We start from the raw sequence: 20,709 nt of genomic DNA, 5'->3' as shown, positions 1-20,709 counted from the left end.
TGTTCCACGAGTGACAGTCGTTTTGTATTCAACAATACAAGTTGTTTCGTGAAATTGCCCAGAACCAGAACAAGAGAGCAACGGGGCGAGTTCTAGCAGAAGGCTATGATCTTCCTCGCCTGTAAATGACATAGAATGGTCGTATATGTTCCCACTTGCTGACCGAAAATCCTGCTTGGAGGAAGAGTATGACCCATTGCCCACCACTTGGCAGTGCAGTCCACCAGCCAAGCACCGCATATAGTACCGAAGAAGCTTCCAAGGCAGCCACTATCAGGTCAATGCAGAAGACACAGAGACAGAGCTGGCGAAGGGTCACACGCTTCAACACAAAGCATTGTCGCATTATATTACCAACAGCCTTGACAGAGCTAAAGATACCTGCGAAAAATGCTAATCTAGCGTTAGTTTCGTCTTGAATATGAGAATGTTATACAAAGGCTGAGCGGGGAACATTACCCCACAATAGACAGATATTAGCCATGGTTTTGGCTTTGCCTACACCAGCGTCCAGATCGATAGGTTGGCCTACCGACCACCAATAATACCCTTGTATGGTTATAATAGACCCAACATGGTGAACAAAGGGTAACAGGCCGAGACTTTCCGATGAAGATATATCGAAGAGGAAGAGGGCGGCAACAATAGCAGTGCCAACATATGCTGAATCACCATAAGTGAAGTCGGATTGCGTATAGTAGGAATCAGACCAGGAGCGTCCTCGCCAGAGCACCAAGAAGACAGGTTGGGAGATGAAAGCCAACGAGATCACCTTTGCGAAAAGGTCCAAATGATGAAAGCGGAGTCGGCTCTGTTGACGGGGCTCCAGGAGCGAATAGCTCTTCCCGTATACTCTATTCAGGTTATCGACCGTAAACACATAGCGATGCATGATGACAAATAAGATCACAAGAATCGAGGTCAACAAGCCAGCAGAGCTGGTAATTCTGGTTAGTACCAAACATTCCCGAAACGTGGGGTCAGAAGTAGTCTTCGTTCCATGCGCCAAAAGTGTTCTGCAACCAGCATCGTATAGGTTGCTCATTTTGAGACTCGTAGCGGTGTGAGGACAGATGAAGACGTGGTACGTGAGCTAGATATGTGGGCATTCGGTTATAAAAGGAGTGAGGTGGCCCTGAAAAGTCCAGCCTCGAAACACAGTCACAAAGTGCCTCTCTTGGGTCATTCCAATGGGCCCCTAACTGAAGTCCCCCTTTCCGGGATGATACCAGTATACTCTATTGACTTTTTGACCCACTCCCGAAAATTGTGAGGTAGTAATGCAACTCAACTTGCTGGACGGGTGCGACTGGAAAATGCGTTCCAGATCGCTCCCACAAGTGGATGGCAGCTTCCAATTGCATCGACACCTAGGAATGCTGAAGGGGAAGTGAGATCTTGAAGGTTTCGTATTTCTTTATTGGAAAAGGTGTATGCAAAACAGGAAAATGCATTGCAGATCACTCCCACAAGTGGATGGCGGATTCCAATTGCATTGACACCTAGGAATGTTGAAGGAATGTAGTATATGAAGGGTTTGCTGTTTCCTTGCGGAATCGAACGAACCAGGTGTAACCGTGGAGGGGGGCGTAAATTTAACCGGACTGGTCAGTGGAATGTTTTGTTTTTGTTTTATTTTATTTTTATTTTTAAATTTTTATTTTTATTTTTATTTTTTTTCAATTCCTTCCGTTGAAAGACAGCACATAAAGGGTGAAAGCTGCGAAAAGCAAGGTTTTGGCGAAAAGAGGCAGAAAAGCACCAGAAGCTAGTTAGGGACCTAGACCTAGGTACATTACGAAGCGTTGAGTAGTACATAGTATCCGTGACCGGCTTATTGATACAGAACTGAACCCGGAGACCAACCTAGAGAGTTACAAGCCACACTTACCTGAATGTGTATCGCTTCTGCTCCGTGGCAAGATAGATGCTCTAGGTAAAGATGTTATCCGATGCTTAGTGAATGACGAAAACAACGGACTATTAAAACCGGTGCTCGGTGAACCCTATTGTAAGTAATTTAATCAACTTCAATATTAATATAGGATACATACATCAGCCAGTTCCTGGTCGTGCCACTCGATGATTATTTTTGTTTTTTTTTTTATATTATTGCTGTGATCCACCCATAGTCGGCTAAATGGCCGAAGGTACGTGCTTGTCCGGCCAGAACCCTGTGGCTCTCGCGGATGCACCCGTTTGCAATTTAGGATTTATTTGTAAGTGTTGCGAGCTTGCTTGATCCTCTATCTAAGACTCTTAGAATCTGTCTAGCTGCTGAGTCCAGAGTCCTATTTTACCCATTCGCCATATGGCAAGAGGAGGCCGGAAGCCTTAGCTGCTGAATGCTGACGAAGGCGCTGATCCAATAAGGTCACAATACAAATAGAGAGAACCCACCAAAATTCTGCCCACCTACAAAAAGCTGCCAGGCGGTTCGCCTGCAGCCATCGGAGAATATCTGTCAGGAACTGCAGGGATCGTTCGAACCAGTTGCCTGCACGCCTGGCTATTACTGTCCACCCCAAAGCCAAGAGCAAATCCGATGCCCGCCAGGCTCCTATTGTCCCCTAGGAAGCTATCATCCCAAACGCTGCGCAGCTCTTTCAATATGTGCAGAAGGGAGTTCTCGAGAGATCTCAGTCATTGGATTTGTAATATTGGGTGTACTGTATCTGCTTTGTGCCATTCTGGGGTTGGGGACGAAAGCATGGAAACAGAAGAAAGGGCTGCACGCTCCTAATACTTTTCCATCGGCAAGAACTTCCTGGGACCAAGGACACATTGAGTATGCAGGGGGACCGGCGGGTAACTTCCCTGCTCTTGATGCCGCGTACGAACAGGGGTCCATTGTCCGAGAAATTCCTCACTTTGGGACGATGTCCGGAGACAGACAACAGGGCGAGCGTGGATTGGACTTCCAGCTCCGTGATGTATGCTTTTCTAAGAAGGGTGTGCCACGCCCCGTCTTGCAGGGAGTAACTTGCCAGATACCGAAAGGCCACATGTTTGGGATCATGGGACCGTCAGGAGCTGGCAAATGTATGTCATTCTTCCTTAGAGGGGCATAAAAGCGCCCAGGGCTGATATCTGCTAGCAACCCTCCTCCGTATTCTCTCGGGGATGAAAACACCAAGCTTTGGGTCCCTCACCATTAGTGGAATTTATGGCTATGATGCAAATATTCGGCGGTAAGCTGGGCTGTATTCTGGCGTTTGGCCGCCGATACGGACTTCTGATGACAAACAGATACCGTCATTGTATTAGCTTTGTCCCACAGGACGACATCGTCTTCCCAAATCTCACTGTTTGGGAAAACATCCTACATACCGCGACCATTCGACTCGGGGGGACGTACACGACTCACGACATAATGATTCACGTGGACAATATCATCACATATCTCGGGTTGGATCATATAAGAGACCAGCAGGTAGGGTCTCCAGAGAATAGAGGGATATCTGGAGGAGAGCGCAAGCGCGTCTCGCTCGCCAGAGAAATCGTTGCAATGCCGTCAACCATCATACTTGATGAGCCAACATCGGGTTTGGATGCCACAACCGCTTTGTCCGTGATGGGCCTGCTGAAAGATCTTTCCGGTCTTGGTATTACGGTTATTTGCGCCATTCATCAACCTCGAAGAGATGTCTTTGATCTGCTAGATGATTTAATGCTTTTGGTCTCTGGAAGACCAATTTACGTTGGACCACAGACGAGTATGCTGGACTATTTTCAGTCGATTGGCTTCACGTTGCCCAAGAAAGACAATCCTGCTGACACTGTTATGGACCTAATCAAAACCAGACAGGTAGGGTGTGATATCCCATGGTTTGAAGAAAAGCAAGCGTTAGCAGGAGGCTTGCCAAGTGCGGAAGGACGATTTACGGAACATTGTCCTGCAGTGGCCGCATCAGTCATGGCTGCACCTGTTTTCACGCCTCCTGACGATCGGGCGGCATGGTTAAGCCAGGTACTTACATATATTCGTTGTGGTGCTAAGCAGCAGAAGAACCAGCTTTTTGGTATTCTGCTGGAGATTGTTACAGCTTCATGTTGCGGCGTCCTCATCGGTCTTTCCATATATGAATCGAAAGGTCATATTTTTCAAGGCTACTTTAGGGAACCCTTTCAGCTCTTGTCCAGTGCGGTGGATTACAAGAGTGTACCAACAGCGGGACTTCTCTCCAGCCTTGCAATCAGTAAGCGAACTTTCGGAATCCTAAAACTTGGCAAGGCGAACTATATTGAGAATCTCCACAACTAACCCTAGCTTTGCTATCCGTCAGGCCTTGCAGCTGCACCAGCTGGAATTAAAACGATTGCAGAAGAGAGTATGGCTACTACCTATCAAAGTCGTGAGTTAACGATGGAACTGACTGAGACTTGAAGAGATGGTATTCGGCCAAGAAGTCCATTCGGGACATTCCGCTAGTGCATACTTCATCGGCAAAGACTTGTGTACATTGCCCCGTATCTTGATATCGACTCTTCATTTCACAGCATTTTTGAAAGTGCTGGCAGCCACAGTCATTCCGGTCCATATCTTGTTCTGTATAAATGCAGCATATTTCTTTTGTTGGTCCTGCCAGTCCCTTGAAGGTTTTTTACCCTTGGCTAACACTTTAATAGGCATCTATGGACTAGCTTCCCTCGTTGCATCCTTGGCCCCACGCCAGGATGCTTTATTGTTAGCAATGCTCACGAGCCTTACTGCAGGGGTCCTAGACGGGTCAGGCCCTCGTTTGGATCAAGTTAAGCATTGGAAAATGGGCTGGCTGTGGTACATTTGCCCGGGAGTATGTCGGTTTGGCCCTGGCACCCACACACATTCATGGACTGACCTTTCTGTCTCAGACTTGGTATTCTGAAGCTTGGTTTAGCGAGCACGTTATGCCATTCTCGTATCTGTATGACACTGATGCAGCTGCCCACTTCACCGGGTATATCACTGGGAGAACGGGGTTTGATATTGGGTGAGTACACCCTGGCCCCCCTCACAAATGAATCTTACATTGACTCCCTTTCCAAATTGTTAGGCTCATGATTGTCATTGGAGTTGTGTACCGTATTTTAGCGTACCTTTCTCTATCGCTACCTCGAATGAGAGGTCCGGCAACAGGAATGAAAGGCGCTCAGTAATGTTCAGCACCACTTGGACAGCAAGCCTGAGCGGTATGCAGCTTCAAAGTGCAACCATGAGGGAAACTCAGCCTAACTTGACCCAATCATGTTTTTCTGGATATGACCGTGCTAAACCATTTATAGGCATTATATAATGAGAACGGCGGACTATCTATCACGCTAAGTGTTGTCAGGAAAGGGAAGGAGCTAATGTGATTGTACGTAAAACCCTCAATAGCTAGTTTACAGCTGCACAACAACAACAACCATCTCCTACCGAACCGAACCGGAGAATTTCGATTGCTACACCCTATAAGCGTGCGTATGGAAAAAAAAAGATTCGTTCGATACAGTGTATAGTATTACTCTGTCTATAACAGTGACGAAACTGCTGATTAATATAAGCATACTCTCTCCAACAAGATATCTATTAGGATATAGATTGGGTTACTGAGCTTTGAACCAGTATTTAGTATGTTACTGTGATGTAGATAAGTATAGGATTCATTTATGGCTGAGTAAGGTCTACGAAGAACTCCTAAGCTTAGAGGTAATAAGTGTCTTCTTTTAGCTGCTTATTTTGTATTCTAGCCGATAATATTCTATTTTAGTAACCTATCTGACCGATAGTCAATTGGATGTGACTATATGTGGAGTGAATCCGAGGGTTTACATATATGTCTGTTCGACGGAAATATTTGTACTATAGCTGAAACGGATTTTAATTATATTACTACACCCTAGTACCTTGCCTGTTATCCTGTTACTCCTAGTAGAAGGATATAAGTACTGTGTATCAAAGATATTGTCTCATGTAAGCTGGATCCCTGGTCTCTGCACTAAAGGTCCATGGCTTTGCCCCGTATAATCAATAGACCTGATAAGCATCATAAAAAAAGGAAGTATAGTGAACTTTTGGCACACCTCAAACATGAATCATTTGTAACTAGCCTTATCCTATACCCCCAATGGACAGAAAATAATTATTCCATTAGAAATACGGCCATCTTGTCGTAGAGGTCATTCTTCGCTCGTTCCTGGACCGATCCTGTCTCATATGCCTTGTCAAAAGCGTGCCCACAACCGTCATGCCTGTACATCTTGACATGCTTGCTTGTCGTATCTTTGATCCTATATCCAAGAGCCTCTCCCTCAAGGCAGAGCCGATCACAAGCCGCAGTAACGAGAAAGATTCTATCTGAGAACCTCTCAGCTGGTATTACGGATGGTGAAGCAAGGATACTCTTCACGTCTTCGGGGTTTGAGTAATAGGAGCGTATCAAGTAGCTCAACAGGGGCACTGTCTATGGATGTATCAGGGGCAATCTTGTCCGTGGAAGTTTTGCTATCCAGCAGCAGAAACAATTGCCTTTCCATCGTTTTTCTTCAGTTTTGGCATTTGCAAATGATATTGCTGGAGAAATGATTAGTAAAAATATCGAGGGCAACGGCTGGATATGTGAAGATGTACAATAGAGGTATTGCAAGTTAATTCAGGTGAGCCCACTGAAAACCCCACCCAGAGATGGTTGCCCACTAGGTTCTAGAATATAAAATAGGGTATAGGATCTAAACTATAATAGAACAATATACAAAAATGTCAAAGGCTACATATCATTTATTCATGATTCTTGCCTGGAAATAAAGTTGGATTCAAGAAAGAAAGGACATTAGGATAGTACACATTCTGGTGGACCCTGTAAGGTCCTAGCTACCATGAGACAGGATTATTGATTATGACAAATTTAACTGATCACCAGCCAAACACGATCACAAGTAGTACGCAGGATAGACTTCTGCGTTGTACAAGCATAACCTTTCTAACATTGAACGGACCCATCTGCTAGAGCCCAGACAGGACCCGAAACGGCGTCCGGGTCAGCCGTGGTATCAAGATTACTATCCTTAAAGGCTTGGGGAACAAGGCCACCCTTTTGAGGATTATTTTCTGGACTCAACAGCTGAATGTTTGTAGAGCTGTCAACATTGAAGGCTAGGTTTACTTTGGGCGGAAGGTTAAAGTTCGAATACAACGTGCAGGTGCGATGGCCCGATTGAACAGACTCTGGAGTTGAGAACTTCCAAACATAGTTGGCACAGGAATCGAGTCGTTTCAAGCACTCCTTGATGCAATCACATTCGTCTTTGATCTGTGGGAATTTGAGATCGACTTCAGTAGTAACACCGGTCACGTCGAAGCCTCGGGTATATCGAATACAGCCGCTGTTAACGGTTTTCAGGCCCGGACAGATCAGGGGTTGATTAGGTCCCTGTTGATCATGGACAGAGGCCGGATGCGCAGACGCGACGCCCACTAGAAGAGAGATGAGGAAGCTGCTAATGTATGCCATGTTCGGAGAATACTGTGAATGCAAATGAATTTATTAAGAGGTAGAAAATGCAAAAGATCCCCGCAAACTATATAGGACGCGGGTAGCCTGGCCAGAGATGACTTGGTCTATCGACTGCTTTGCCACACTCCAAATAGCTTTCTGTGTTCCAGATGAACTTCTCAATCAGTCAACCGGGAGGGGGGAAGGAACAGGGAAAGAGGGGATTTTGACTTTGCGTAGTGCGAAGCTCGTAAAGTTTAACACAGGCTTTCTTGCAAAGCTTGGCCAGACTGATCCATATCTCTAAAGCATAGTAACGTGCTTCAATCCATATAGAAGACCCATGGTTCACCCAGTGTTGAATTTCGAGTTTTCTGACTCCCACTATTATAATATTGGTAATTAGCGCCACCACCATGACCTACGTTGGCCTAGATAAACTTCTCATGACGCGGAAATGGTCCACAGCGAAGTAGTTCACGGTATAACCCCGGACGTCCGTCTGAAACATAATCTCCAGTGGTCTTCACTTTCATGGCCATAGTTCCTGATGGCCGATCTTCAATATTGGGATACAGTGTTAGTTGTAGTTTCTGTTGTGGGCCTTGCAGTTGTTAGTGTATTCTTCGTTCTTCGCCTCCTCAGTCGCCAATTATCGCGACAAAGGCTCGATATCGGAGACGGTTTTATGGGAATCGGGTTATTATTCTGCTACGGAGTTGCAATCTGTACTATTATTGGTCGGACAATCGACTCTTTCGCCTTCGATTAGAGGCTGACATATACATTGTTGCAGCTGCATTCAACGGGGTTGGGCAGGATATATGGAGCTTAGATGAGAAAACTCGCAGCCGTAGGATACTAGTAGGCTCTGTCCTCTCGAATTTATCGACGGAAATTATTTAAACATCGCAAGTTATACTAACCTTTGGCAGCTCTTCTGGCTTACGCAGACGCTGTGGCCATTTTCGCAAGCTTTCGTCAAGTTATCCATCATTATGCTGCTTCAGCAACTTTTCTGTGTTCAAAAGCGGTCGATTCTATTCTGGCCTTTTATCGTCTTTACTGTGAGTTGGGCTGTTACAGCGATATTTGGTAATATCTTTCAATGCTCTCCCCCACGATACTTCTGGCTTCAAGCTACTGTTAAGGGAACATGTATGAGCGGCCAGAAAGCTTTCTACATGGTCATAGGCGCATTATCTCTCGCGGAAGATGTTGCACTATTGCTTCTACCGATTTCCGTTGTTTGGAGCTTGAACATGGGCATTAAGCAAAAGGTCCAGGTTACTGCCCTATTTTGCCTTGCTGGGTTGTAAGACCTATCTGTCTATTGTGTTTTACCATAATCCTGCTAACAAACTCGCCATAGAGCTTGTGTGTTTAGTCTTCTTCGTTTAGTTGAGTTCAACCGCTACTTGACAAGCACCGCCACGTGTGAGTATGATAATAATTCTGGTTGGTTCACACTACTAAGGGATATACAGCCAGTGGCTCCAAGGAAGCTCTCTGGACACTCCTCGAGCTTTATATGGTAATTATTTGCTCTTCCCTTACATTAATGCGACCGCTATTTGGCTCCTTATCCTCGACATGGATCCGGTGGCGAAAAAAATGCAAACACCTGAGCTTTCCATGTCAGTAGCCCAATGCTTGTGTTTTGCTATACACTATTTTGAGAATATGGGGCACTTTCGTGCAATAGATACTCTGTCTCCTCTATCGATTGCAATATTCAACGTACTCGAGCAGGCATGATTCCAGAAAAACGATATAATAATACACACTATATTTGCTTCCCAAATACAAAGGGCTATACGATCAGCGTGGGCCCGAACTATATTTCTTCGAGTTGCATGTGCGAAAGAAAATGCATAACAGAAGTTGCTCTAATATGCCTCCATACCCCGTCTTGCTTAGGCTCCTTCCGTAGGTGCCCCTGGTGTGCGTATCGCTTAATCTATAACATTCTACAGGACTCTATCATCGGCCTGGCAGACTGAAATATCGCAAGCATATCACATTCTAATCAAAGTAATTAATGTTGTTCTCTTACGAATACTCTGTCATTTGAACCAGGCTTATACAGTGCAGTTACAGATGGCGCTTCCTGTAACCAAGATAGCTGGTTATCGACGCATAACTGATCCAAACTACTCCAGCAAGAACAGCATACGCAATCACTACCCCGATGGGAGCGGCGGCAGTACCGATTCCCGTCAGCCAATAGCTCAATCCTACATTGATACTTCCGAGGATTATAAGAATTCAATCAAATCACTGATGCAGATAGGTGGTGACACTCTTTTCTCGTATCTTCGAAAGTACCAGTGCTGCGTTAGCCCTATCACTGGCTAAACAAGCCCGAGACACGCAACAATTTCAATTGCAATAGCTGGAAAATATCACTATAGCAGGGTACACAGCTATAAGTAAGCGTGAATGAATTCCCACGATGCGGGGGGGGGGAAGGGAGAGCGAAACCCCAAAACAAATAGCGGCAATAAAAATATGAAACGCAACTATGATCAACACCCCGTGAGCTATCCTTTTCTTGCTGATTAATTGAATGCCAGTAGTAAAGACAGCTTGTCCAGAGGCAGAAGTCATCATTCTTAACCCTCCCCGGTTGCCTGCTATCGGTTAGCAGATACAACACTAAAAGTATCATATATGACAATAGCTGCAGAGGTATTTTTTTTACAGTCTAGCAGCGAATTGTATTCAATAGCCCATATCCACGAGCTTAACGAGTTCCTCACATCTTCAGAACCGCCGTCCAAGGTGATACAGCTGTCGCAGCGGATGTTAGCTGTAATTACTCCATTTTTGGTCCCCCTCATGGCGAGCACTGACATGTGAGCCTGTAGATTATAGAGAGGCTCGACATGTCCTATATCCAGTCTGGGAGGAAACGTTCTATTGTTCTCAGTTGCCTAAACGACGAATATGGTATATCCTTACATCATTGGTCCTTTACCCTATGCAAAACCATTGAACTGATAACGTGGGTTTCTTTTGCATAAAGATGGTACCCAAGCCTGTGTTGCTAGTCTTTGGGGGATGTTGACGCTATATGTGACTGCATTTTGTACTGGAGGAGAGAAAGTTTCAATTTGAGCTAGCGTGTGAGTAAGAGGGAAAGAGACCATCCACATAGAGCCGGCATCGAACATGGTGCAGCAAGAATGGTGGTGACTTCTATCCTGGGGCACCGGGGGTGAAGAAAGGAGCAACAAAAGTCGCGGGAGTTCGACCACCGAGAGTTTCTCTCAAAATTGAAGTGTAAAAACAGATTTAAGTCCTTTTTTTTCCGACTTTCCATAGTTACCCAGTTCACAGGGGAGCGCCGTGAACTCTAGAGAGTTTATGCGCTCCCTCATCAGAAAGCCTATTTGTTGATAGGCTGTACAAAAGTTGAAACTCAATATTCCAAACTATCGAGGTAAAACTCAAATTCACTTTACCAAACCCTGACGGTAAAAGAGAAATAAATCGCTTAACAAGGCTGCCGAGTTTTAATTTAAGGAGAGCGAGGGATCTTTCATTACCAGTATACAGATGATACGGTGAGAAGCCCACCCTAGGTGCTGTCCAAATGAAGTCCCTTATGTTTCGCACGTTGAATGTAAGGGAAATAGGACAAGTTCTGTCACATACACATTGGACCATGGTTCCTGGGCCTCGTAAGCTGAGCGACATGTGGCATCATATGTTCCATGGTACGAGGAATCTAATAGAAGAACACCGTGTTATTTGTAGTTCTGTAGAAGCGAAAAACTATATGCGTCTATTGGGTAGTACTAGAGCTTGGTACTTTACGACTCTCAGACTGACACATTTCTGGCTGTGTTAGACAAGGAAAAGCTTGTTGGCGATGGCTGCAATTCTCAAAGGACGTCTCATTCCATGCAATAGATGGTTTTACCATTCATATTATTACAGCCGTGGCTTGATGACCCTTCTCAGTCATGCAAAGCGAGTGTTCACTTCAAGGCGCTGTTCAGACGATTTAAATCCAGCTCATGGAGTCATGGTCATTAAGAAGCCGTGAGAAGTAATACATTGAAAGGCGAAAACCCTCGGGAAATAAAATAGTAGGAGGCTGTCAACGGATCAATACGGGAATCCCGGCTTCCCCCGACAACTTTGGATATATGGATCAATTGAGAAACTACGTTTACTCCGTAGCAACGCAGGAAGAAACTACGAAGGCAGATTGAATTTATGTAGCCGAATAAATGTAGCACTCCTTAGCGAAAAGAGGAACTTATCCGTTGGAAAATGTACGCGGGTATTCGTGGCTGGGGTTTCTATTTATGGAGTGGATACGTAGAGATAATCCAGGAGCCCAGACCCAGATCTCAATATAGACGGAATCCCCCCCGAAAAAAAAAAAAAAAAAAAAAAGACACAGCCATGGATAAGCCCCAGCGGCACAAGCCAGACGTGGGGGCCAAAATGAGTCGGGGGCTAAAACTTGGCCCGATGACGAAAAGCTTAGTATGAATGCCGATCATGTCCAAATAAATACGGGCACTGTGGGACAAAAGATTTATGCGGAGCGTGTGATGTCGACATATCCCGGCTGACGTTTCTTCGCAGTGTCTTCCTTAAAGGGGCAGTGGATATTTAGGGCTAGACGAGATTCTTAAATATAAATATTTAAAGGTTGTTGCTCCCCTGCTGGAGATTGTGATGGAATACTACTCAGTATACGTTACGTTACTTTTCAACACTCTACCTTGAACCTTCTCGATCCCTGCTAGCAATAATGAATTCAGAGTACTATGGAACTCCCTCCCAAAATGGGTATGGCTACTATGGGTCTCCGCCTCCCCAGGGCCCTCCCCAAGGGTATCAGCAATCATATCCGCAACAGTACCCAGAGCCTCAGAATCAGTACCCTCAGTCTCAATACTCCCAGTCTTACAACGAGCAGCAGCAGCAGACCGCCCCTGGTGAGCGTGGTCTTGCCGGTGCCCTTGCCGGTGGTGTTGTCGGTGGTTTCGCTGGCCACAAGGCCAACCACGGCTTCCTCGGAACCATCGGTGGTGCGATTGCTGGTTCCATTGCTCAAGACGCCTACAAGAAGTACCAGCATGAGGGTGAACAGAACCCTCCTCCCCAGGGCGGTCACTACCCGCAGCAATTCCCTCAGCAGCCATACCCGCAAGCGGGTCCATATCAACAATACCCCCAACAAGGTCCATATCCGCCGAGTCAATTCTATCCACTGAATCAGCTGCATCACAATAAAAAGTCTGTGATGAAAAGACAGGAGGAGGTTGAAGAGCTTCAGGACAAGATCAACCGCGTTTCCCAGCACATGCAGCAGGGTCCCTCTCATCACAAGATGAAGGATCTGCGGAAAGACATCGAACACTTGCAGAAGGATCTGAGAAAGTCGCAAGAGGACTACCAGAAAGAGTTGGACAAGGCGCTAGACGACGATGCTAAGAAGGGACGACACTAAGCTTCAGAAAGAGCAGAAACAGGGTGCAGCAAAGGCGGTAGCTAACCAGGTGAATGGGCAAAGGTGGCTTTTCATTGCTTGTAAGGATCAGGGCTGTGCTGTTGATGGTTTGGACGATGATTCGCATGGACCGGCTCATCGGGCAAATGGATGAAACCCAGTCTATAGGGTAAATATATGGCACAAACACCAACTACTACTAAGTCCAACTATTATAATATATATACAAGAAAGCTGATATGTACTAAATTATATAAATATGTTATAGGCCCTTGTATAGTCCAGAAGAGGTGGTGATATGGAGGTTGATGTTCTGAAAGTAGGGCCGCCTAGCTATTGTAAGCGTGCCTTCGGTATATATAATTAGGATAGCAATATACTATCAGAATCTAGTAAGACTAGCAAACGTCAGAATATGTAGTATAGAAAAAATATCTTATATTAAGATTACTACAAAAATTATATATAAAATAGAATAGAATAAATCATTGAAGTATTTAAATTTTCTATATATCTTAGATATATATAAATTCTATGGTTCCTCACTTGATACGATAGAATAAAAAGGCACACAGATGATCAATCCACATTATATTGTAGGGCAGCCTCTGTATTTGCATAGTAGATTAGCGAAATCTAGCGTCAGGAAAAAGCCTAAACAAAAAGACATATATGAAATCAGCAGTAACAGGACGCCATAGGATATAGTATGCAACGCCAAGCTCCTTCCTCGATTGTATGATGCGAATCGCTGTAGGTTGTTCTTGGTACTGCCTGCGTGAGGCCAGGAATCCATGAGCACTGATAACAAGTGAAATGGCTCTTATTAAGAGGGTTTGTACGTGAAGAACACGTTCATCAGAACCTCTGTAATAGCCAAGTTGCTTTCGGCAACAATTTCGAAAAGCCCCGCAGTAGACGGAACACATCACGCAAACCACGGAAATCAACAAGCAGAAACCACTGGCAGGCCTCAGGAGCTGTGCAGTCTATCTCCTGGAGTTTCTCATCTCTAGGAAATTGCGGGGTCTGAAAGTCTCTTTCATGGTTCAACCTGGGGACATAGACGCTCTTCGCTGTCTTAACGCCCTTGACATGTATTTTCGTTCGATGGAGCAAAAAGCCGATGGGTCTAAAAGGAGATGGACCATAACGACCGGTGTCTGGCCCTAGAATTTGTCCATATCCGATCCTAGGGTGAGGTTAACTGGGACCATGGGGGGAATAATGGATACCGGGAGGGCTAGCGGCGGGTCGTTCCCGCTATAGACCTCCAATTTTATTGACGAAGGCGACTGTTGCGTCACCTTCCAACCACTGGCATTTCCCGGCCTAATACCTTGTCCAGGAAAAGGTGTGATACTGCAAGTTAGAGTCTGAACAGGACTGTTCGCCTCAGTCGCGTCACGTGAATCGGTATCGTACACTGCCCACAACCTACCACTGAGGGTTTGAAAGGTGGAAAAGTAGTCCAGAGCATCCTTGAGACGCTGCGATACATGGAGATGGTCAGTTTTGGAGCTTGCTCCCACGAATACGCCAAGGCTTTCTGCTTTGGCAGCCAACAGCGCTTCCATCGCATACTGCCTGCGGCTCTTTTGCCACTCATCAAACTTCGAAATGCTCGTTGGTTCACGGGCTAAGTTTCCTGCTTTATCCGGAGCTCCTCCGCGGACTAGGCAGTCGCTCTTCCGTATTTTCAAGTACTCTTCGTACACTTTATCATTGGCAACTTCACATCCACCGGAGATGATCCCTTTGTTCCCTGTACTCACACATGCCCTGACTTCTTCCATTTTCTTGCTCTACGTTTCCTTCTTCTCGACAGAAAGCTGATACCGAGTACGCAGGAAGAGCTCAGTGAGCACGTGAGAGCCCCTTTCTGCAAAGAACGTGCGGTACTGAGCATATATAGACGTTTCTGCTTCCACAATGGTAGCAAAGCTACCTAGGTCACAACAAAATGGAGACAGATGTGGTGAGGGATTAGAAAGACGACCGCCAGGTGGCAAGCGGCTTGAGTCGTGATAAAAGCTTTCGATTACTTCCTTTGTGGGATATGGCGGTTTATGGTTAGATTATAGGCTCTTTTGACGCACCTGCATAGCTAGATGTTCAGTAGTTAGGCTCGAACATGTTAATAGAATCTTGAATGATTGATTGACAGAGCTGCCTCCTTGGCCAAGTCGGAATTTACATATCCATACGGGTCTTTCGATTTAATAGAGTAGACCCTCTTAGACCCTCTGGTCGAAATTGTAATTTCCGTATACGCTAGTGGCATTGAAGGAGGATCCATAACGATACTGAGAAGATGCTGCTACTCCGCCATAGCCGATACTTGTATTTGCGTTCGCTTGAAACTCATCACTCAGCCCTTTGCCAGTTTTTACCATGAGGTCACAGCTCGTAGTCGTCGTCCCATAGCCTCGGATCTTACTATTATCGGGTTCCCAATACTGCCTCAAAGACCCTGGTGGCTTAACCTTTTTTCCAGTACTGTTGAATCGGATAATTTCCGATTTAGAGCTGCTGTCCAAAATACCTTGAATATTTAAAGGATCGATACCTAGTCTCAGCATCAGCTTACATTTGATTGAATGGTAACATGGAAACCACAGGATCAGAGGCCTGGTAATGGTCTTAGAAAACCGACTACCCCAGAAGACAAGTCTACTACGTTGTGTATATGCAAAGAAAAGAGGTTTGTAACAGACTCATAATCGCAAATACAATTGCTTCATTGTACACAATAAATAATAGAAGGTAGCAATCAAGGTCAAATTATGCAGTCTATGTGTGGGACCTTTTCCCACTATATCCTCTCAGTATCGAGACCTGTGTTTCGGAAATGAACTCTTGTATTATTTTTTTCGTTTCTCCAATCGTGCCAATACACCAGTCAAGGAAGTTATCAAACCCTTGACCCGCAAAGAAGCAATTTTCCACTTGAGGCGGAAAAGCGCTATCTCGATAGCCAATGCATCAATAATATGTTATCGTCTGCGAACCGTCACATGTGGTTGGCGAACAGTCCATAAGGTCTAACTTAATTAATTCGTTATTGGCTTTTGGTCCACACCCGTTGCCGGCGATCTTGTTATATTCCGATGGGCTGCTAGGGACAGTCGAGATAATAAGAACGTCCATCTATGTCAGAGGTTGAGGATATCGGAGTGTCGATTAACAGAAATTCTTAGCATTTATTAAGTCAGCTTGGAAAGCTGTTGATCTATTGCGTCACTGTATGTCGGATGATGATTTGCTAAAGGTTAGTCCTTTTCAAACCAACGCATTTGGTGTCATGAATCCGTCTTAGTAGAAATAGCATACGCTGTGCCGCTCCAAGCCACTTCTTCGCGACATGTGCTCATTCTAGACACGCCAATTCATGCCTCCGGGAATATTGATGTTTGCGTACTTCTCCCAAGCGTCTCAGGTCTATGATGGATGCGGCGCGCGATGAGCGGGTGGTGATTCGCTAAGATCGAAATTTGACGCTTTCACTGAAGGAGGTCCCGTCGTAACCGTCTTAGTCCAAGTTGGAAATGCGGCGCTCGATCCCCATACTTCCTACACTAACTGGTACGGAGCAACAGGGCTGACAGGGACATCGCGCAAGATGGATCTACTATCAACTCAATTGAGGGGCGTTTACCATGCCCATAGTGACTGCGAGTTTGTCCTACCAATTGCCGATAGTGCTGGGATCTAAGGGTGAAAACGTGGGTTTTGCGCTGAACGCCGAACCAGCAAGTTTTTCCCCAGCTATACTACGCTATTGATAGCTCGCTAAGCCAGTTGTAGCTCTCTGCAGACCTGGCGAGACTTGATCTGGTCTCATATAAGACTGCTGTGTAAGTGATACCATAGTAATGCCATAAGCTGATCCAATAATGCATTAGCAGTAAAATGCCTTCCGAAGATCGCTGCTTGTTTCCAACAAGAGGTTTTTACCAGACCCTTACCGCCAACCTGAAACGCACATGAGCAAAGCAGCCGCGTGACTATGAGTAGAGTTAGGTTCACGACAAACAAAAGAGCGAGACATGCGGCAATCATATTTACATGCTAATCGGAGCGGGATTGTGCCAACTCGCATACCGACCACCCAATCCAGCGCCAAAACATCTTACCACTGGTCCCTTCCGTATATGCTCTGCTTGGATCAGTTTGCCATTTCATCTAAAGATGGTCCTGTTTCCGTGCCGAGTGTCCGTGCTCCAAAGCGGAAGAATGGGACACAAATTGCAAATTAGTTTTAGCAAAATCAACTATTTTCAGCTGTATGTTGGAATTCCGTAAATATCTTCAAAAACGCTCTTTGATGTCTAGGGTTGATGACAGCAGCTTCTAGGGAATCATCTACATCGCAACATCACGATTGACAAATTCGCCAAGCTTGACCCATTTCCCGAGAAGGCCTCTGAAAACACCTGAAAATTGTGGTCAGAACTGGTAAACGCGGTCTAAAAGCCCTGATTATCTGTCCTTGATAGGAGTTTGAATTGGCCAGTGCCAGCAGTTGTGCCATAAAGGTTCCAGAGCCTCACACCGGTTGCTCCATTCCAGCTGACCCAAAAGGTAGTTCAGCTGGATGGCGAAGGTGAAGAGATATAAACAGCGGGGCGTTCGGATGGATGTGCAGACCGGTTGGCTTTGAAAGCCCTGTAGTTCATCGCATCGAGAATCAGCAGTGTGGCAAAATATACAGGTGTGCCAGCCTCGGTTTGCTCAGAGACCGAAGGAATGTGTCCCAATCCGATGAAGACGTATCCACTAGGCAATGGCTGGAGGCATCCTTTAGGATGGTAAATAGAACTACCAGTGCACCAGTCGTTCTCAACGAGGTAAATCAGGATCCCCGTATACCACGGGAAGATTTGTGACACAGGCAGGCTACACTAATCTATCCTCTGGTATATAAAAACGATGTAGCTTAAAGAGCTACAATTAGCGGTGAGAATCAACATAAGGTTGTATTCAGAGTAGGCTACGTGCTGAAGCAGCCAAGTATGACTACGTACCATGATATAGTTGATCTAGTGCCTCGCAGTAGATCAATAGAAGTAAGTGGAGGAATTGCTAGATATCTAAAATTGGCAGGATAGAATAATATTTACCCTACGTTTTATCATAGCTGGTACTGCCCAAACATTCTTATCCACCAACAGCGTCCGTGATGCTTGACGACATGTTAAGGATCTTTGTGGCGAAATCATCCTATTTACCTTGTCGGCTGGCTTTAACCATGTTATATCACTTCTACAGGAAAGTATAACTCCTCAAGACCAACTATAGATAAAACAACAAGAGCTCATCAAATTGAAACAGGACAAGGATCAATTAAAACAGAAAAGAAACAAAACACTCCAGATTCAACCCCATACCGCGAAATACGATAATGAATATTTCCAGGATATCCTAGAACGCTTTTTTGTTTAATTTATAAAATAGACTCAACTCAGTACTGAACAATATTACTTGTCCACAGCAACTCTCCATTATGTCATATATTAGTTCCAATAAGTATAAAAACTCAACTCATGGAAATCCAACTAGTATTATATCACATCAAGATGAGATAATAACCAAATGGATTCCATCAAAGCAACTATCAAAAGGCATTATAGGATACTCTTTATTAGCAGTCACCATCAAAAATAGTAGGTTCGATAATATGATTTAGTTAATTCATCTAGACGACTATAAGTATAACACTAGGCGAAAGAAAGCATGGAAAAATTAGAACAACTTACAGCAGCCTTTAGGCCTATATTCGTCAGAAGCTTATTATCCTGGAGTGTTGTACCATTATCCATTTGTGAAGTTAGCGCCAGTTTGTAGTTATTACAGATTATATTGTTAAGAACTCACTAATGTTTGAAGAAAGACTAGAAGGATAAGCCAAGTTTAGCCCTGCCAATGAAGCCATTGGAGCGGCTCCGATCCTGGTAATGCCAAAATGGTTTAAAGATTTGTGAGCTTTTTTGGACAATTTGCGTGCTGTTGTTGCCACCGCCGCCTCCTTTCCCACCAGCAGAAACGGCAGCGGCGGCCACATCTTTTCCACTACGACCAGCGGCGGCAGCAGCGGCAGCAGCAGTAGCGGCGTCATTCCATCCACTACCACTAGCGGCGGCGACAGCAACGGCGACGGCGGCGGTATTCGCTCCACTAGCACCACAGGCGGCAGCGGCGGAGGCAGCGGCGGCGGCAGCGATATCCCCTCCACTACCCCCACGGGAGGCGGCGGCGGCGGCGGCGGCGGCGGCCACGGTATTATTCTTTCCACCAGAGGAGGAGGAGACAGCAGCAGCGGCGGCGGCTGTATTATTCCCACTAGCACCGGGGGCGGCGACGGCGGCCGCCGCCGCAACGGTGATGACTTCCCTTCCATTACACCCACTGGAGGCAGCGGCGGCGGCGGCGGCGGCAGCGACACCCCCTCCACAGGAGGCAACGGTGGCAGCAGCAGCGGCGGAGGCGGTATCCGCACCACTAGCGCCAGAGGCAGCGGCGGCGGCGCCGGAAGCAACTGCGACAACATTCCATCCACTAGCACCAGCGGAGGCAACGGTCGTGGCGGCAGCAGCAGCAGCACTCCCTCCACCAGAGGCGGAGTCGGCAGCAGCAGCTGCTGCAGCGACTGCCGTTCCATTACCCCCACCAGAGGCGGCGGCAGCGGCGGCGGCAACGGTCGCGACATCCTTTGCACTACCCCCACCGGAGGCGGCGGCAGCGGCGGCAGCGGCGGCAGCTTTTCCTCCACCAGAGGAGGCAGAGGCTTTAGCAGCAGCAGCGGCTGCATCCCGTCCACTGCCACCAGAGATGGCGATGGCAATAGCAGCATTAACAACAATGGTAGGAGGGCCAGGAGGGGTATTAGGGATAGGGGTCACACTAGGGGTGCTAGTCGGACCACGTGTGCCTGAAGTAGAAGAAGAAGTGCTATTCGTGCCAGGCGAGCCGGAAGTAGGGGAAGAAGTGCCACTCGGTCCAGGTGAGCTGGTAGAAGGGGAAGAGGAAGTGATACTAGCGGTCCTAGTTAAGCCAGGCGAGGTAGCAGTGGTCGTCATACTAGCGGTGCTAGTCAGTCCAGGCGAGCTGGTCTCAATAGGAGAGGTCCCCTGTCGCTCTTCCAGATAATGGGAGTCGGGCTCTGAGTGTGCAACTGGGTTTGCTACTGCTAAATGCATAGTAATCTGCAGCAGCACACTGAGGATATAGAGTGTGGACTTCATATTAAAGATAATTCAGTACTTTTCTTGCTTGCTTCAATTTGAATTGCCATAAGTCACAGGAAGACTATCTGCACAGCTTTTATAGTGACAAGCAGCGAGTTAAATTATGTCATTCTGGTCAAGGTTATCCATCTAACAGGTCTAGAATCAAAGAATGGTCTAAAAGCAAATATCTCACATCCTGTAGAGCTTTCTTGGCATACGACACGATATTCAATACCGATAGCCCTTGGGCTTTGGCCTTAAAAAGGTGTCTTCCACAGTGTTGCAAGCTCCCCTCAAGGTTTCTATGAACCAGTCTTGTTTGTATAGATAAGAAACCCATTAAAATGGTTCATGTTACGTTACATCACAAGAGTTAAATATTTAGGTTAGGAAACAAAGAAAGATGTATCAAACGCAACTTGGAGTTCTAGCTTCCGAACCAAGCTGTGATTGCCACCAAGACATTGCTGTTCTAGGAGCGGAAATCGCAGCCAACCAGCGACCTTCCCCCGGCCCACCCTAAACTAACCCGAACCCACCATGTTTCTGG

General features: G+C 46.1%; 7 protein-coding genes across 7 annotated transcripts; 4 read left to right on the top strand and 3 right to left on the bottom strand.

Annotated features, from left to right (window-relative positions):
* Positions 1-103: 103 nt before the first annotated feature.
* On the bottom strand, positions 104-1,045 carry BDV27DRAFT_152554 (uncharacterized protein; the record flags this gene model as incomplete). Its single annotated transcript, XM_032071581.1, has 2 exons — positions 104-393; positions 460-1,045. The coding sequence occupies 2 exons, from the start codon at positions 1,043-1,045 to the stop codon at positions 104-106; spliced, it is 876 nt and encodes a 291-aa protein (XP_031932977.1).
* A 1,020-nt stretch (positions 1,046-2,065) lies between these two features.
* Positions 2,066-5,144, top strand: BDV27DRAFT_171624 (P-loop containing nucleoside triphosphate hydrolase protein). The gene is made up of 7 exons (XM_032075644.1): positions 2,066-2,219; positions 2,374-3,042; positions 3,159-4,199; positions 4,390-4,575; positions 4,630-4,796; positions 4,855-4,973; positions 5,037-5,144. Exons 1-7 carry the CDS (start codon positions 2,141-2,143, stop codon positions 5,137-5,139), a joined length of 2,364 nt encoding a protein of 787 aa, XP_031932976.1. The 5' UTR covers positions 2,066-2,140; the 3' UTR covers positions 5,140-5,144.
* A 1,797-nt stretch (positions 5,145-6,941) lies between these two features.
* BDV27DRAFT_152552 (uncharacterized protein) lies at positions 6,942-7,472 on the bottom strand (the record flags this gene model as incomplete). Its single annotated transcript, XM_032071580.1, has 1 exon — positions 6,942-7,472. One exon carries the CDS (start codon positions 7,470-7,472, stop codon positions 6,942-6,944), a length of 531 nt encoding a protein of 176 aa, XP_031932975.1.
* Positions 7,473-8,004: 532 nt separating this feature from the next.
* Positions 8,005-9,099, top strand: BDV27DRAFT_140806 (uncharacterized protein; the record flags this gene model as incomplete). The annotated part of the gene is made up of 5 exons (XM_032069726.1): positions 8,005-8,194; positions 8,251-8,318; positions 8,390-8,769; positions 8,827-8,891; positions 8,942-9,099. The coding sequence occupies 5 exons, from the start codon at positions 8,005-8,007 to the stop codon at positions 9,097-9,099; spliced, it is 861 nt and encodes a 286-aa protein (XP_031932974.1).
* A 2,948-nt stretch (positions 9,100-12,047) lies between these two features.
* On the top strand, positions 12,048-13,207 carry BDV27DRAFT_120086 (uncharacterized protein). The gene has a single exon (XM_032065021.1). The coding sequence runs from the start codon at positions 12,229-12,231 to the stop codon at positions 12,928-12,930; it is 702 nt and encodes a 233-aa protein (XP_031932973.1). The 5' UTR covers positions 12,048-12,228; the 3' UTR covers positions 12,931-13,207.
* An 892-nt stretch (positions 13,208-14,099) lies between these two features.
* BDV27DRAFT_152549 (uncharacterized protein) lies at positions 14,100-14,726 on the bottom strand (the record flags this gene model as incomplete). The annotated part of the gene is made up of 1 exon (XM_032071579.1): positions 14,100-14,726. The coding sequence occupies one exon, from the start codon at positions 14,724-14,726 to the stop codon at positions 14,100-14,102; it is 627 nt and encodes a 208-aa protein (XP_031932972.1).
* A 4,509-nt stretch (positions 14,727-19,235) lies between these two features.
* Positions 19,236-20,269, top strand: BDV27DRAFT_120084 (uncharacterized protein). Its single transcript, XM_032065020.1, has one exon. The coding sequence runs from the start codon at positions 19,315-19,317 to the stop codon at positions 20,077-20,079; it is 765 nt and encodes a 254-aa protein (XP_031932971.1). The 5' UTR covers positions 19,236-19,314; the 3' UTR covers positions 20,080-20,269.
* Positions 20,270-20,709: the final 440 nt, after the last annotated feature.

Source organism: Aspergillus caelatus (genome assembly GCF_009193585.1).
Source record: "Aspergillus caelatus strain CBS 763.97 unplaced genomic scaffold BDV27scaffold_7, whole genome shotgun sequence".
NCBI lineage: Eukaryota > Fungi > Ascomycota > Eurotiomycetes > Eurotiales > Aspergillaceae > Aspergillus > Aspergillus caelatus.
Note: the sequence above shows the minus strand (reverse complement) of the source record. Positions and strands in the feature narration are given on the sequence as shown.